This window comes from Mya arenaria, chromosome 8 (assembly GCF_026914265.1).
Source record: "Mya arenaria isolate MELC-2E11 chromosome 8, ASM2691426v1".
NCBI classification, from domain to species: domain Eukaryota; kingdom Metazoa; phylum Mollusca; class Bivalvia; order Myida; family Myidae; genus Mya; species Mya arenaria.
In genome coordinates, this window is record NC_069129.1 from 32762389 (window position 1) to 32779320 (window position 16932).

General features: G+C 34.7%; 2 protein-coding genes across 2 annotated transcripts; one reads left to right on the forward strand and one right to left on the reverse strand.

The window, feature by feature from the left end:
- Positions 1–2488: 2488 nt before the first annotated feature.
- On the reverse strand, positions 2489–3551 carry LOC128244145 (ficolin-2-like). Its single transcript, XM_052962161.1, has 2 exons — positions 3195–3551; positions 2489–3040 (listed from the first exon to the last, which is right to left on the reverse strand). The coding sequence occupies exons 1-2, from the start codon at positions 3549–3551 to the stop codon at positions 2489–2491; spliced, it is 909 nt and encodes a 302-aa protein (XP_052818121.1).
- A 1601-nt stretch (positions 3552–5152) lies between these two features.
- Positions 5153–14878, forward strand: LOC128242213 (uncharacterized protein C20orf96-like). Its single transcript, XM_052959297.1, has 12 exons — positions 5153–5290; positions 6389–6548; positions 6859–6995; positions 7406–7464; positions 7800–7899; positions 8065–8164; positions 10042–10121; positions 10661–10738; positions 11697–11798; positions 12325–12390; positions 13197–13339; positions 14232–14878. The coding sequence occupies exons 2-12, from the start codon at positions 6389–6391 to the stop codon at positions 14290–14292; spliced, it is 1086 nt and encodes a 361-aa protein (XP_052815257.1). The 5' UTR covers positions 5153–5290; the 3' UTR covers positions 14293–14878.
- Positions 14879–16932: the final 2054 nt, after the last annotated feature.

Sequence of the window (16932 nt, forward strand, 5' to 3'; positions counted from 1 at the left end):
ACCAGTTGGCCTTCAACCCAGACTGACCAACAGGCACAAACACCAGACTAACCAGATGGCACTATCACCAGACTGACCAACTGGCACAAACACCAGACTAACCAACTGGCACTATCACCAGACTGACCAACTGGCACAAACACCAGACTAACCAACTGGCACTATCACCAGACTGACCAACTGGAACTAACATCAGACTGGCCAACTGGCACAAAAACCAGACTGACCAACTGGCACAAACACCAGACTAACCAGCTGGCACTATCACCAGACTAACCAGCTGGCACTATCACCAGATGACCAACTGGCACAAAAACCAGACTGACCAACTGACACAAACACCAAACTAACCAGCTGGCACTATCACCAGATGACCAACTGGCACAAAAACCAGACTGACCAACTGGCACAAACACCAGACTAACCAGCTGGCACTATCACCAGAATGACCAACTGGAACTAACACCAAACTAACCAGCTGGCACTATCACCAGAATGACCAACTGGAACTAACACCAAACTAACCAGCTGGCACTATCACCAGAATGACCAACTGGAACTAACATCAGACTGATTAACGGGCACTATCACTAAACTGGCACTTAAAAAGGACTGACAAACTGGAACTTACAGCAGGCTGATTAACGGGCACTATCACCAGACTAACCAACTGGCACTAAAAGGGCTTCCACACAGAAGTTTTTTCGTAAGTGTGTTTGCACATAAATGGCCACTTTTTGTTTTTGACAAAACACAGACAACACTTGACTGTTGTTTTTTAATTAACTGTAATTTCAAGTGACATCTCAATTACGTATGATTATTCCAGAATGTTGCCTGCCTACATATTTGCCAAGTTTTTTTCAATCCCCAAATGCATGGCCAAGTTGTACGCAACACGCTGGGTTATCATTGTGGACAGTTATGCCAATTTGTTATTTTTATGCCCCCTTTTGAAAAAAGTGGGGTATATTGTTTTGCACATGTCGGTCGGTCGGTCGGTCTGTCTGTCTGTCGGTCGGTCGGAATACCAAATGGTTTCCGATCAATAACTTGAGAACGCTTTGACCGAGGGACCTCATACTTGGTATGTGTATTGGTCATCACCAGCAGATGAACCCTATTGATTTTGAGGTCAGTGGGTCAAAGGTCAAGGTCAGTGTGACCTTTACATGAAAAACGGTTTCCGATCAATAACTTGAGAACGCTTTGACCCAGGAACCTCATACTTGGTAGGTGTATTGGTCATGACCAGCAGATGAACCCTATTGATTTTGAGGTCAGTGGGTCAAAGGTCAAGGTCAGTGTGACCTTAACATGAAAAACGGTTTCCGATCAATAACTTGAGAACGCTTTGACCCAGGGACCTCATACTAGGTAGGCTTATTGGTCATGACCAGCAGATGAACCCTATTGATTTTGAGGTCAGTGGGTCAAAGGTCAAGGTCAGTGTGACTGTAAGCTGAAAAAAGGTTTTCTGATTGTCCATATTTTATTTAAGTGTCCAAATCCTACTAACAATTTGGCTCCCAAGGGGGCATAAATGTTTCACTAACATCTCTTGTTGAAATCTCCAAATGCCTGGCTGATTTGCATGCGATCCGCTGGTTCTCAATGAGAACAGTTGTACCGGGGTTATTTTATAATCCCTCAATGCATGGCCGAGTTGCACGCAACCTGCTGGCTCTCCATGGTGAACAGTTTTACTGGGTTATTTTATAATCCATCCACCAATGCAAAGCCGAGATGCATTCGACCCGCTTGCTTTTCATGGTGTACATACAATTGTGCCAAGTTATTTTAAGATCCACCAACGCATGGCTGAGTTGCACGCGACCTGCTGACTTTTCATGGCGAACAGTTCTGCTAGGTTGTTTTAAAATTCAACAATGCATAGCCGAGATGCAAGCGACAAACTGACTTCTCATGGTGAATATTTGCGACGAGTTATTTCATAATCCTACAATGCATGGCCATTGTACAGCACGAACACTCCAAAATAAAAGGACTCAAAATACAATATTTGTTCAGCAATTACCATATGAGTGTGACCTTGACCTTTGACGTATTAACCTGGGTTCTGATGGTGAATATGTATTGCCATGATTTTTCAAAATCCTCAATTCATGGCAAAGTTACAACCCAGACTGGCCATCATCGGACGAACGGACGGACGCATAAACATAAACTTAACCGAGGGTCGTTGTGGCAACTAAAATGTAAGTAGAGCTCACCACAAGCGATACAGCAACACAAACTTGCTTTATCATAAATTCATAATACAATTGAGCCAAAAAAATAAATGTTTACGCTGCGTGTCGTTGTCAGTTTAAAAAATGTCTTAGGTCGTGTACGTTTTATTTGAATAGGATTTACTTCATTTGATTTATCAAGTTATTGACGGGTCGTAAGCTGGTACAAAGATAATATAATAGCATAAATCATGTACAAGTCCTTAGCATTTATGTCATAAATCAATGGTAAACAGTTAACTCAATCGGCGAATTTTCATTTCTGTTTTCACCAAAGACACATAGTAGCCCTTCCAACTGTCCCAGTTTAACCCCTGTCCGTACAGTGTATTTCCATAGTCACCATTGAGATTCGAAACATGGCAGGCGTTGTACCACCATGCGCCGTGATACCGGGATGTACACGCCGAAGTGGTGGCGTCCCTGTCTTTGGTGGAGAATACATGACCGCCGTGCCCATTGAGACCGCTGGACGATCCAGATAAACTGTCCCCAGCAGTCCCACTGTACCCACTCACATGCAGCCGATAGTTGTCACTCTCAGGGCCGATTTTGAAGTTACTGTAATGAGCGTATGCTGTTTGTCCGTCGGGCGCTGTAAGATCAACGCGAAGACTGTAATTTCCGGAGTTTGTTAGCGCCCATATATACTCGTTTCCGAGCCAGAAGTTTTCAAGGTCGCCAAATCCGTTCTTGTACTCGTTCCAAGTCCGATAGAAGTCGGTGTCCGACACTCGCCTCTGAAACACCGTCCAGCCACCTGGGGCCGTATCCATGTCACAACGAACCTACATGTACGAGCATTAAGTTGTATAAGAAGTTTTCACAGATGGCTGATAGGTAAACTTATAATACAGTACATGCCAGAATTATGTGCTTTGATACAGCTAATTTTGCTATTTAAGCGTTATATGGGCATTGTCGTTTAAAAAACTAACGTACCTGAAATACAAGGCCTGGTTTGGGGTAAATTGTATAAACCCCTGTGTTTATCTCGCCTTGGTTATACACGTATTGGCAGTCACGTGGAGTAGAGCTCATGTTCCGGTGTGCCGCGCACGCCTGACAGCGCCGCTCATATTCCGCCGCCACAGATGGGGACACCTCCGCCAATGCCACCTTGAGGTTTTCCGGTCGCACGAGCAGTTTTTCGCCGGATGTACAGTTATCAAGATGTGAACATCCTTTTGTAACAGTGATTGCGATGTGATTACAGTCAGCTTCCGCGTCCAGTATTCTACAAGCCACAATAATCACACCAACAAATGCAGAAGCAAGTCGTCTGTTAGTGTTAATCATGGTCTGCTTCATAAAACTTATGATTGAGATCAATTTGAAGGTCGTCAAAACAATAGTTATAATCACGGTTTATATGTTCGTGTTATACTCAACAAACGATTGAAAAAAAATCAACTTTAGATTACAAATTCTGCGTGATTTGATACAAGGCTAACTTGTCTTTGAAATGAACGTTTTATGAATTGTTTTATTAGGAGTGTGTATGACTTAAATTTATTGTCTCTGTATTTACAACATGTCATGGATTACTTTGTCGAGAGTACTGTGATATTTATGGACATGAAATTCGGCATATTTCAAAAAAGAACAATTCCGTGGGTACTTAACTTGAATTCATGGATTTTCAAATAAAACATCAAAGTCACACAGTTTATGACAGTATAGTATGTATACTATTCACGTCTTCTTTAATTTCTAACTAAGTCCTTGTTGTTTCAGAATAGTGTACCGCCTCCCTCCCCTCCGCGGACCATTGCGTAATGAAAACTCCTTCAATTTTACCCGAATCCTGCGTTACAAATAGTATTTAACTATTTTGAGAGTCTGCATACTGAATATTGCAACATTTTGATTTTCTGCGTATCGTGTATTATCTTCTTAAGACCAGAGTATTCCATGAAAAGCACCTGAATACCGCGTGCCAACAGAAGTCACGGCGAAGAAGTGCTTCTAGAAGAGTGAGGTACAATATAGGGAGTTCGACCCTTTCATCCTCTTGGTTTTGTGACATGGCCCATGTACCATCTGTAAATAAACGTCTTTAGCATGACATGGCGAGGGCTGAAACAGGCAATGAACTCTTGCGGTCCTAGGAGAAAAATAACTTTTATTCCGTAACAATATATTCAACATAAATGTTTGAATAAGGTCAATATGCGCGCTATCTTGGCGGGTTAAACCTACAATGTAATGTAGTCATATGTAATGAAATACTGTAAACGCACATTTGTTTATTTTTCTTCGAATATGAATGACACTATTTTAATAGATTATTTAGCAGCTTTGTTCTTTTAATGATTGAAGTGTGTGAGCGTTAGAGAGTCGGGCATTTTTAGAGAGGTAGAAACCCTACATATTATTGACAGTTTAAAAATGAAAAGCAAATGAGAATAATTTCTGCAAAAGCAATGTTCATATAGATAGGCTGTAGAATTTAAGAATTATATTTACATACAAAGTAGCAACCACCTTGTTTCGCATTACACGCGTGCATTTAGATACTACGTATAAATTATTTATTTAATTATAATTCTATAAGTTACATAAGGTATAAGTATTATGCGATCAGATTATCACTCTGCACCTGAATTCGTTAAAAAATCCGTGCATTTCACTTTTCAGTAAACAGAGCCTTTTTTAATAAGAAGTGCTACATCATGTATTTGTAAATAAATAACAAATTCAAATATGTTTTTATCAGTTTACAAGACTTTGTCACGTAAATTCATTGAAACGATTTTTTACTGACTTAAACCACATGTACTATACAGTAATAGGGGCGGGGCGGGTTATCATACCTAGCTAGTAGGTAACTTTTTCGTTTGAACGTTTCGCAATTAACCGATATGACTTACAAACTCTTTAATATGGAGGTCTCCAAGGTTACATGAAACTAATATGGCGGCCATGAACACATTTTACTTCCTATTTGATTAAAATATAACGCATTTGTTGTGCTTTCTTGCTTATAAAAAGAATGTGATAACACGTATATAGAATAGTGTTGTCTTTCTTTCAAGGTACAGGATATATCTTCACTACAATCAGATAATTTCGAAAATAATTAAAAATAAACATGTTTGTAAACACTATGGCTTGATGTTTGGAAATTAAATGTTATTATTGACAATAAATGTGTTTTGACCATGCACAAATTCATTGTTCATAATTCCATCCACAAAATAAATCATTAATTATGCAATAGAATAATACATACTTGATACTGGTAGCTATAAAACGATAGAAGTGAAGAAACAAGCTAATCCAAGACCTGTAGATATCATATTGTTTGAACACTCAATTTGGTAAAAAAAAAAAACTCATACAATGTATACAAAACAGCATCCAGATCACAACAGTAGCAATGGCACAACAATTATTAAAATATGTTCATATAATCCATCATTTTGCGAATAAATGTTTACTCCATGCTCTCGAAAATTGCACTGATCTACTAATCTAGATAGAAGCAATTAAAATATGTTCATATAATCCATCATTTTGCGAATAAATGTTTATTCCATATTCTCGATCGAAAATTGCACTGAAATGACTTCCACACTTCTTTTCAACTTGTTTACATTGCGTTACCTGTTGGACCAACCCATTGCTATTTTGTTCAGCACATACTTGGAACCAACAGGATATGTGCTACCTTTACATGCAGATATTTGAATAATTGCTTCCCAGTGTGCGCTGAATAAAATAGCAGAAAGAGAGAGTTTATAGTTGGGGAAAAGTACATATTTGTTTAAAGAAAAGAGAAATAGGCCTGAAATTGTAAAAAAATGAAGGAACAGTAACAGCTCTTAGAACTTATTTTTGATAATCAATTAGGACAAATTCACTTATAATCAATAGTCACCGATTTTGTTTAAACATTTAATTGATTATGCAAACAAAACCATGTTAAAAGTTAACCCATTTTATAAACATTGATGTAGAAACTAGAGGACATTTTTACTTTAAACAGTAATAAAATGAAGAAAAATGTAGTTACTGTTCTTTTAAGATACATAAGTGATACCAAATAATAGCCATATTAGTACAAGAAATGTTGCATTCACACTGACTTTCATGTGTTTATAATTTAACATGTATGACTCTTTTACTTCAAGATGGCGGCCAGTTGGGGGAAAGCTGCCACCAGTCGAATAGATCGATCACAATTTGAAAATGATGAACTATTACAACAGCTGGGAACGCAGTTTGATGTGAAATTTACAGACTATGACAAATGGACAAGAAAAACCAAACTACGACCATCAGTGAAAGAAGGTAGATTGGAAGTTTTGGTCACTCTTTGAAAATGTGTATCGATATGCTATATTACAAGATTATAAGGATTTTTTCCAGTTCAAATGAAGATTAAGAGTATACTACTGGACAATAATTAAAGTTAGCGATGCTGATAATGACTCCTCAGCTGAGACATTGTCTGTGACTCGAGGCACAGCTTATGTATCAACTCAAACAATGTAACATTTCAGCTGGGAATTGATTCGAAGACATTGTTTCAGCTGTGAGTTATCATCATCACTTTTTGCCAAGCTTTTGCAGTAAAATGTTTGTCAATAACACATTTCAGCTGAAAAAGAGAGGGCTAAACGAGCAGCGTCAGCAGAATCCTGTCGACACGGCCAGCTGACATACAGAGAGAAGAAAGAACAGGCCAAAAATCAGGAGGAGGAAAAGGAACGATCAGAGAGGATTAAAATACTCCAGGTACACAGAAATCGATGGCTTTCCTTTTTCTGTTTTCATCGTTTCTCTTTATGTTCTAATTTATATAGATACATGTAATGCTTAGAATTATATTGCTTTAATAACATATCAAACCTTGAAGAAAAATCTAACCTTAAAATCGACCTGGGCAATTTAAATCCCTCCAAATACACAGAAATTGATGGATGTTTGAGCTTTCCTCTTCTGTTTTCTTCTTTTCTTGTCACGTTCTTAACTTAAATAGATGCTGGTTAAAATTTGATAATATTCAAATTCTGAAGAGAAATCTTGGCACAAAAGAACTTGCATATCATTGGTTGAAAGCTTAAATTGGAATATCATGATCTTTCTAACCCTGTCAGATGATTAATATTTTCTATAAATAAAAAGTGTAACTTGTTATATTTTAGCTGCGGATTAAAACAAGAAGAAAAACACATGAAGAATATGAAAAAAGATATGCAGAGCTGTATCCTTGGAGTTTTAATAAGATAAAGAGTCATTATATTCTTATGTCAGTCAATAGAAAATTATATTTATTCAAACCTCCGTTCCACCATTGAGAAGTTTCAAAAAAGAAATGGTCCACCTAAATACTTTTAACATTAAATATGGAGAAAAGCATTTACAATTAACTGGAGATTACTTTGTAGTATCAAAATGATATCTATAAACTTATAACTTACTACTACCGAATCTTTTAAAAACATTTACCGGTAAGTCGAGAAATTCAAAATATCTTTTTTTTTCTGTATGTCTTTTCATTTTAATCAAAACCAAATATTATCCTTGACATTCAAACAGAATTGAACAAAATATAATTCTGCAAGATCAAATTGAGTCAAAAGAAAAAGGTACCCTCGATCATGTGAAAGGATTACTAAGAAGATATGAAAAGTACAGGGTCAGTAACAGAATCGATCTCATATCTTAAAAAATATATATTTAATTTGTTTCTATTTAATCACACTTCTGATAAGCCTTGTTAGCTTTTATCTAAATATTCAAATGAAGTTTTCATGCTGATAAAATAATGAACAAACATGTCATCATCTGATTGTATTTTTAGGGTGGAATTTCTACACTGAACTCACATTTTAACCGAGAATATGCTCGGGCAAAGCAGGCGTTAGCTGACACAGAGGCTAAGCTCCAAGAAAGAATGAAAGGTATTTAAGCTTGCAATGCAAAGTACATCGCCATAGACTTTTATCATACAATTGTTTACATTATAAAAGATAAGAATGTTGTGTTTTTTTATTTCACATAAAGATGGTAAACTTTTACAATTTATGTTATAATTTTGTTTTCTAATTTTCTAATAATCATTTACTGTAACTGTAATAAATGAAATCAGAATAATTATCTAAAGAACCATTATTTCAAATTCATTATGTATATCATATTATTTTTATATTCTTTGTGGCCATCTTATCATCGATCTAGTCCAAATATTTGTATGTGGATGGATTTTTTTATGATTTTTTATATGCCAAATCCTTCAGAATTAGGGATTAAAAGAATCCTGTTTTGAATGTCTATTTTCTTAGACTAATCATCAACCATATCGTTAGGTCAATTTTTGAATCAATTATTATTGATTGTAACGAGATATATTTTGAAACAGAAAGTTTGGCTGGAAGTATTATGCTATACTAATTTAGATTAACAAGTTAAATCTTTAATTTTGTTGCTTACATTCGGTGAGTATTTAGTTGAAAATCATGATCGTATGACATTTTGTCATTCACTTATTGATAAGATGGTCTCTTTATGTATATCAATGCTTAAATGAATCATTATACACATACTATGGGTTCTTATACTTCTTTCATGGAGCAAACATACATGTAATCAGCATAATTATGTACCTTTTATAACATATATATTTAAAAACATGTATTATTTTTCCCCTTGTTTTGTTTGTGATTCAATATTTTACATGATTAAATTTAGATATGAGAGGTAAAGCTATTATATTATTGATTATTAAGTAGATTTAGGAAAGATGATCTTTTATAATGTTCCATATTTTAGGTTACACACAAAATGAGTAAAAACCTTATTTTTAGTAATATGTTTAACAAAATTTGTTCATTTTACATGGTTCCTTTTGGACTCGAACCTTCAAATTTAGAGAGATTACTGCTGCAACCAATTGTGTAAAATTGGTTTACTCTTTTGCAAGGTTAGAGTAAGTTAAAACGTTAACTGATTGGACAATATTTATAAATAAAAATCATCAAATCACTTAAATATGCAAACTTGCCAAAGATAGCCTGTGGACATCTTGTATAAGTTAGAACTGCAGTTTTGCATTCCGGATATAGAAGAAGAATTTTTTTTTTTTAAAACAGCCAAAAAGTAACAGGGTAATCCTAGCAAAATGGCTGTAAAAGTCTTTCAATAGGACCTAATTAGAGCACAAATTTCATTTAAAAAGCAGACAAAAACTGCTTAGACTTTTGTATTTTCCATCCGCAATTTCAGCATATTTTGTGTGTAACAGTCACTTTTTTCAGTCGGTGATAAGTGATTTCTAACCCTCTGGGTAACTTCATTTATCTGCCTTCTATTCCACATACTGTTAATATGACTGATTTAGAGCTAAGATTACACTGAAACTGTTCTCTTCTCAATCTGTTAATTACAAAAGGCTGTGGTACATATGTTATTACCCATATTTATACTTCTTTCCACTCAAAGGAACAAACTATTTAACCGGAAAAAACTAACAACTCCATTTCTCGAAATGTGAATTTTTCTTCTTTTCTCTAAAATTTTATTCAAAAACTATGTTTTATGTATGAATCCATTTCCTGAATATGTATATAGAATTTTTCCTATGGATTATAATTATAATCATGGATAGTGGAAACTTAATTCCAAAGCACATATCTCTTATACCAAAGGACTGGGCAAAACATATATAGATGCATGATGAATTAATTTTAAGACAACGTAATATTAACTAAACAATGTATATCAATATTGTTAAGATTATACAATTTTTTACTATTTTTATATCTTTCCTTCTCATGTACAGTTATAGAACGAGAAGTTGCAGATTTGGACGGGAGACTCAAGGTGAAACAAGAAGAGCTTCACGTTCTCCTGAACTATAAGGTATGAATCTTACGGCTATTCAGTTATGTAAATTATCAATGAGTTCCAGTAAGTCAGTTTAAGTGCCTTTTGCAGAACACCATTAATGATAATGATTGGTATTTGGTAAAGATATAAACACAGGATTATTGTTTGTTTCAGTGTATGATCATAATATATTTCACCAAATGAGCACCAAAATCTGTATATTATGAAAGGCGTAGCCATGAGTGAAATACTTTCTTTTTGTGTTCAGAAGGTGAAATATATAAATATAATTATGTTTATTACTTGCCTGAAAAGCTTTTTAGAAAAGCACACCAAAATGTATGTGAACAAAACTTTATTTCAAAAATGACATTGTTAAAACTATGTTCAAACCCTGATTGTGATAAGTTTGGTTTGCAAATGAGCGCGAGCTAAAATTTCAAATCAGTGAAAAATATCAAATTTTTTGAAACAGTGAAATATAATTTCTCTTTAAAATCTCTTTAAAAATCACTGAAAAAGATGTATTAAATTACAATATATTCATTTAGTTGTTTGTGTTTATTCAACAGGACAAGGAGTACCCTGTAAAGGCAATGAAGATTTCCAACCTACAGAAGGAAATACAGACACTGAAGATATCTAACGAGGTCTGGATTCTTATTTTTAGATTTTTTTTGGTTAATTTATTAGAATACATTTGTGTGTGGTCTCTATCTGTACCATTACCAAAATGTGTTTAAATAGACTTAAAAAAATGGTAATCCTGTAAACTTTATTCATAATAGAGGAAAGGGCTTAAGGTTTTCTGGAAATTTGGATTGTAATGTTACACTTATGATCTGTCGAACCTAAAAAGCTAAATTTTCTTCCCATTAATATGTTTTGAAAAAGAATAAAAAATTAATACAAGATTGGACATGCACATTCCAAACTTCAGTCAAATTGATGTTTCCCAGTCTAAAAGACCCCGGCCCCATTCCCAAAATGATATAAAAAATATTGCTTCCTAACATTACCAAGTAAATGAAACATTATCGTCACAATGCCATGAGGTAACATCATCACAATGCCATGAGGTAACATCGTCACAATGCCATGAGGTAACATCATCACAATGCCATGAGGTAACATCATCACAATGCCATGAGGTAACATCATCACAATGCCATGAGGTAACATCGTCACAATGCCATGAGGTAACATCGTCACAATGCCATGAGGTAACATCGTCACAATGCCATGAGGTAACATCATCACAATGCCATGAGGTAACATCATCACAATGCCATGAGGTAACATCATCACAATGCCATGAGGTAACATCGTCACAATGCCATGAGGTAACATCATCTTACTTTGAAAGTATTTTAACGAAATTAAAACTAAAATGTATACTTTCCAAAGATCACACACACATACATGTACATGTCATAAAGGATATACTATGAACATGAGCTTACTTTGTTTTATTTTTTACATTTATCAATGTGCACATTGAAGAGAAATGTGAAGAAAATAAAAATGTTATGTAACTGAAATGTTTCTTGGAAATTTGTACTTTGTGAATATAAGCTCTTTATAAAATTCAATATTATTTTACTACAGGAGGACCAGGAAGAGTTGGAGCACATAACAAGGACAGAGTTGTCCAAGTATGAGCGAGAACGGCAATCTGTGCAGAACACAATCACTAAACAAGTCACCGAGGTATCCATTCTGTAACTCTCAATCACTGACTCTGTATTCAATATAATACCCATTATTATACCATTAATAATGTTTCCATCTTGAAATAACATCATGATATATTTTAGATACATAAACTGTTTAATTACTATCCAAAATGTGTGGTGTTACGTTAATAAATAGCATTGAAAATGACTGCACTATATAGCGACTTTTTATGTATTTACTCTGTAAATTGGCATAATATATAAGTATTTATAACATAAATAGAATCTCACATTTGTGGACATTCAATACCAATTTCATGAGTGCTGACTTTAATATACAGTTGGCACCAAACTCTTTATACAGCTGGCATTGGACTCTTCACTCTTGTATATGGCAGGCTCCAGACGCTTGTATATAACATGTGCCAGAATCTAGTTTACAGCAGGTGCCAAAACTTCAAAGAGCTTATATCAAAGAGCTTTGGTGCTTTTATTCAATGATATATAAAAAAAAAAATCAAGTTGTTTTCTTTTTGTAAAAATGTTGTTTTGTTTTTCAGGGAGCAATACAAATGATGCATCCAAGTTTGAAAGATATGGCATTACAAAATATGGTCATGAAGAAGGTAAACTTTCATATAAAATTAATGAAACATTTTGTGTGTACCCACTTGTAAAACAACATATTATTGGATCACATATGGGAGGCTGGTTCCATCTCGGATGTGTCTTTAACTTGATCAGTTTTTGATCCAATATTTTTTTTATATTATTTCTCTGAAGACTTTGATAACCGGCCTTATTACTTGGGTATCTTTTGAATTATATCTCTTTAATTGTCAAAATTGGTCCATATTGATCCTGTCCGCTTTCCTACTAGACCATTTCTCATCCAGTCTTTATCAAACTTGGTTACAATGTTAATGAGCATAATACACATGTACCATGCCTTTTTTCTATTTAAGTTGAATTTAAGAAACTGAAAATAAGCAAGAAAATGGTCTAATCAATATATGCATATGAATAAATCTGATGAAAAGTAGAGGGCATTTAAAATAATAGCTTACAAAAATTACAATATTTTCGAGATGTTTTATGAATACTGAGCCCCTGGCCCCAATTTTCAAAACATCTTAAGTCCCTTATAACAGGATTAAACATAGCTCAGTTTGTTTGATTTGGTATTATTTGTGTATTATTTACATTCCCAAAATTGTTTTGACGTTAAAAAGAAATAATCTTTATGTTTATCAACATTAACTAATTCATTTACTAAAATCAAGATTTAAGTCAGAAACTTGTCTTATTGAGATAAGCTACTTAAGTTTGTTACTTTTACGAACTTTCAAGATTTTGGGCCTCTATATTATATAAAATATATTACTTTATAATATTCTAAAAGTAGTCTGAAACTTTGTTTTCGTTTCTTCAGGAAATTGAACTACATAAAAAGCAGCAGGAAGAAATACAGAAACAAAATGCCGAGCTCGAGAAATACGTGCATGATTTACTACGGGATCCTAAAACTAACCTTCGTCAACAGATGTTCCCAGAATTCTTTCTATATCAGGAAAAGTGGGTGGTGTTTTATCTTATTGTTTTTCTTAAAATGTATAATCTTGGCAACTGGATAACATGACAGTGGTTGAATATATTACAAATTATTGGGCTAGTAGGTGACCTGATATGGGATATATGGGGCAAAGGAAACCATGTCTGGTCAAGTTAAGGGTATTCCTGCGTCTGTATATCCCATTTCGGGTCATCTTCTAACCCTGTAACATATATCGTTCATTGACACCTTGTTTACTTTGATTGATTTGTGGGAATTTGTGGGTTTTATTTATTCATCAGAGTTCATAAAATAGATGCCATTTTGGTATGATATAAAGATTAGAGACCCAATATGGAAAACTATCGGGTCACTGCATTACCAGTCCTGGACCAATGGTGTTGCATCATTCATGTTGGGGGCGTGATATGAAAGTAAACAGTCGCAATTTTCACAAACTGCAAGTGTAAAATTGTTCAATAATCCTGACCTTGGACGAATGTACAAATAGATTGCATCCACACCAGCTAGCATCTGCATAACGTCCAAGAGAATGAAATGTTGTTTAACATTGAAACAGTCAGAAAATTTAATAGACAATTGGCCAATTGTTCAGAACGTTGTTAAAGTTAACAATGTGTTTTCTGACATCATTGTTTACTTTTAAATATTAAATATAAGATGATGTGCTCACATATTTCAATAAAGCAGTTGAAATATAGTTTCAAATCTTGTTACAAATACTTCCGATCACAAGTGTATTCATGAAGCAGTAAAGAGTTGAAAATTAACAACATTTTCTTACACAACTTTAACAAAGTTCTGAACTGCCCAATGTTGCAATATTTGTATATGAACAGTTTGTAATTTGAAACGGAACACAGTGTTACATCTGTTTGATTTTGTATATTTCAGATGTACCCCGGATATGGAGGTAGTTCTGGACATTCCAAGACAACAGTGGCTTCCTATCTAGACTGAGTTGCCGAGCTACTTGTGTTCTGTTGTCTCCATAGATAACTGTTCTCCTAAATCCAAATTAAACTGGATAGTAGTTCTTATGGAAACTGTCATGTGACTTTTACAGAAACTTGACCTAATATAAGTGATTTGTAGTTACCATGGAAAGTAGTTCTACAGTAAAAAACTGACATATTTCTGTTATTCAGTGTGAAGTTCACAAGTTTAATATATATATATATATATATATACATGTGTATGTTATTTTTTATGCATTAAAACATAGCAGGTGCATTTACTTCGGACATTTGTGTCATAAATAAGTAACTGAACACTGAAGGTTGTAACAAGTTGATCAGTTTTTGTTATAGTCTTAAACTGTGTATATATTTTTAGTAACATACCCAATTCTTTAACTTTTTGTGCTAACTTCATTGATGTTAAACTGCTGATTATAATGGTCTGTGATAGATGTTATTGTAAGAGTTGATCAGCATTTGTCAAAGAAAATATTGTTTTTCCTTTGTTTTTATGCATACTTTTTTATTGTTTTCAGACATGTGTTAGCCACAATATTATAAATGACTGATAATAAATATTGAGATATACTAATTCCTTGATTTTTGAGGTGTTTATTTTTTAACTAAGCTGTCGCTTTTGGGATCATTGGATGTCCAACTGCTGTCCACATTTAGTGTATTAACCCTGTAGAGGTCCTAGCTTTGGTTCAAAGTCAATGAAACTTGGTCAGAATATTTGTCAAGATTGGCATTTGGTCCTTGTGTCAAATTAAAGCACTGAAAATGCAGAACAACTGGGACGATGGATCAATCTATTGCACTATATGATGATATAGAATCATGCGACCCATTATTAAATTTGCAAGGTGTTAATATCCAAAATAAATGAAAAGCAACTGTTCTATTAAACAACATATTACCTACAATTGATCAAAGTCATAAATAAAACATCACTTAGATGAAAAAAGTTCTGATTTGTGTGCCCGGTAAGGCATCGTACAGTTAAAGGATCATCAGTCTGTTCGTCAGTCTGTCCCTTGTAGGCAGGTTGGTCATGACTAGCATCCTTACTCTTTTGAGGTCAGTGAGTCAAAGGTCATGGTGATAAATTTTAAGATATGTTTTTTGATATAGGCATATATATGAATGCATGCACTTGGAATATGCTTCAAAATACAATCAGGTGTACACCATAGAAACTGTAGAAACAAGAGGCCCAAAAGGGCCTATGCTCTACTGGCTGGGTTTGTGTGGTCTACATCACTGTTTTCGAAAAGAACCAACCCCTTATGGGTATCTGAATACTCAAAACTGAAGACTGTATCATGTTCGCAAGCATTTAATACACAATAGCATTTTTTTATACTATCAAGGCCCATATTCTAATAATTTCAAGGCCCATAATCTAGGCATGCATGGGCAGATCTAGCTGGTTTTTAAAAGGAACCCAGCTCTAATGGATATCCAAATACTGTACAAGTTTCATCAAGATACAATCAAAACTGAAGACTATCATGTTAAGGAGCAATTGTTTACTGACATACTGATTTTTTTTACTATCATGGCCCATAATCTAGGCATGCATGGGCGGGTCTGGCTGGTTTTCGAAAGGAACCGAGCTCTTATGGATATGTAGATACTGCACAAGTTTCATCAAGATACAATCAAAACTAAAGGCTGTATCTTGTTAACGAGCAATAGTTTACTGACACTGATTTTTTTACACTATCAAGGCCCATAATCTAGGCATGCATGGGCGGATCTGGCTGGTTTTCAAAAGGAACCGAGCTCTTAAGGATATGTAGATACTGTACAGGTTTCATCAAGAAACAATCAAAACTGAAGGCTGTATCGTGTTAACGAGGAATTGTTTACTGGCATACTGATTTTTTTTACTATCAAGGCCCATAATCTAGGCATGCATGGGGGGATCTTGCTGGTTTTGGAAAGGAATCGAGCTCTTATGGGTATGTAGATACTGTACAAGTTTCATCAAGATACAATCAAAACTGAAGGCAGCTAGGCTGTATCGTGTTAATGAGCAATTGTTTACATGATTTTTATACTATCAAGGGCCATTATCTAGGCATGCATGGGCGGATCTGGCTGGTTTTCGAAAGGAACTGAGCTCTAATGGATATGTAGATACAGTACAAGTTTCATTGAGATACAATCAAAACTGAAGGCTGTATCCTGTTAACATGAATTGTTTACAGACGCACGGACGCACATACTACATACACATTACCATCGCATAAGCTCTTCTGGCCTTTGGCCAGTAGAGCTAAAAATTATATCATCAGCAACTACATGCTAAGATCCTCCTCAATCATCTTCATCATCATCATCATCATCATCATCATCATCATCATCATCATCATCATTTCTTCATTAGCCCTAGCAAGTACCCCATTAAACCTCATTCAATGCGCATCAAGTGCCTTTTCTGACCTAGCACCCTACCCTTTTCAAATCCTGGCTAAAGCACTGATCTAAAATGAGCATACCTTATACCTTCTTCAGAACATTTACTTGTCATGCTTTATATAAAACAATGCCATTCATTATGTAATGCAATTGAATAACAAGATTTGATTGGAATAATATTTGAGAACATGACATCTATTTGCTATATG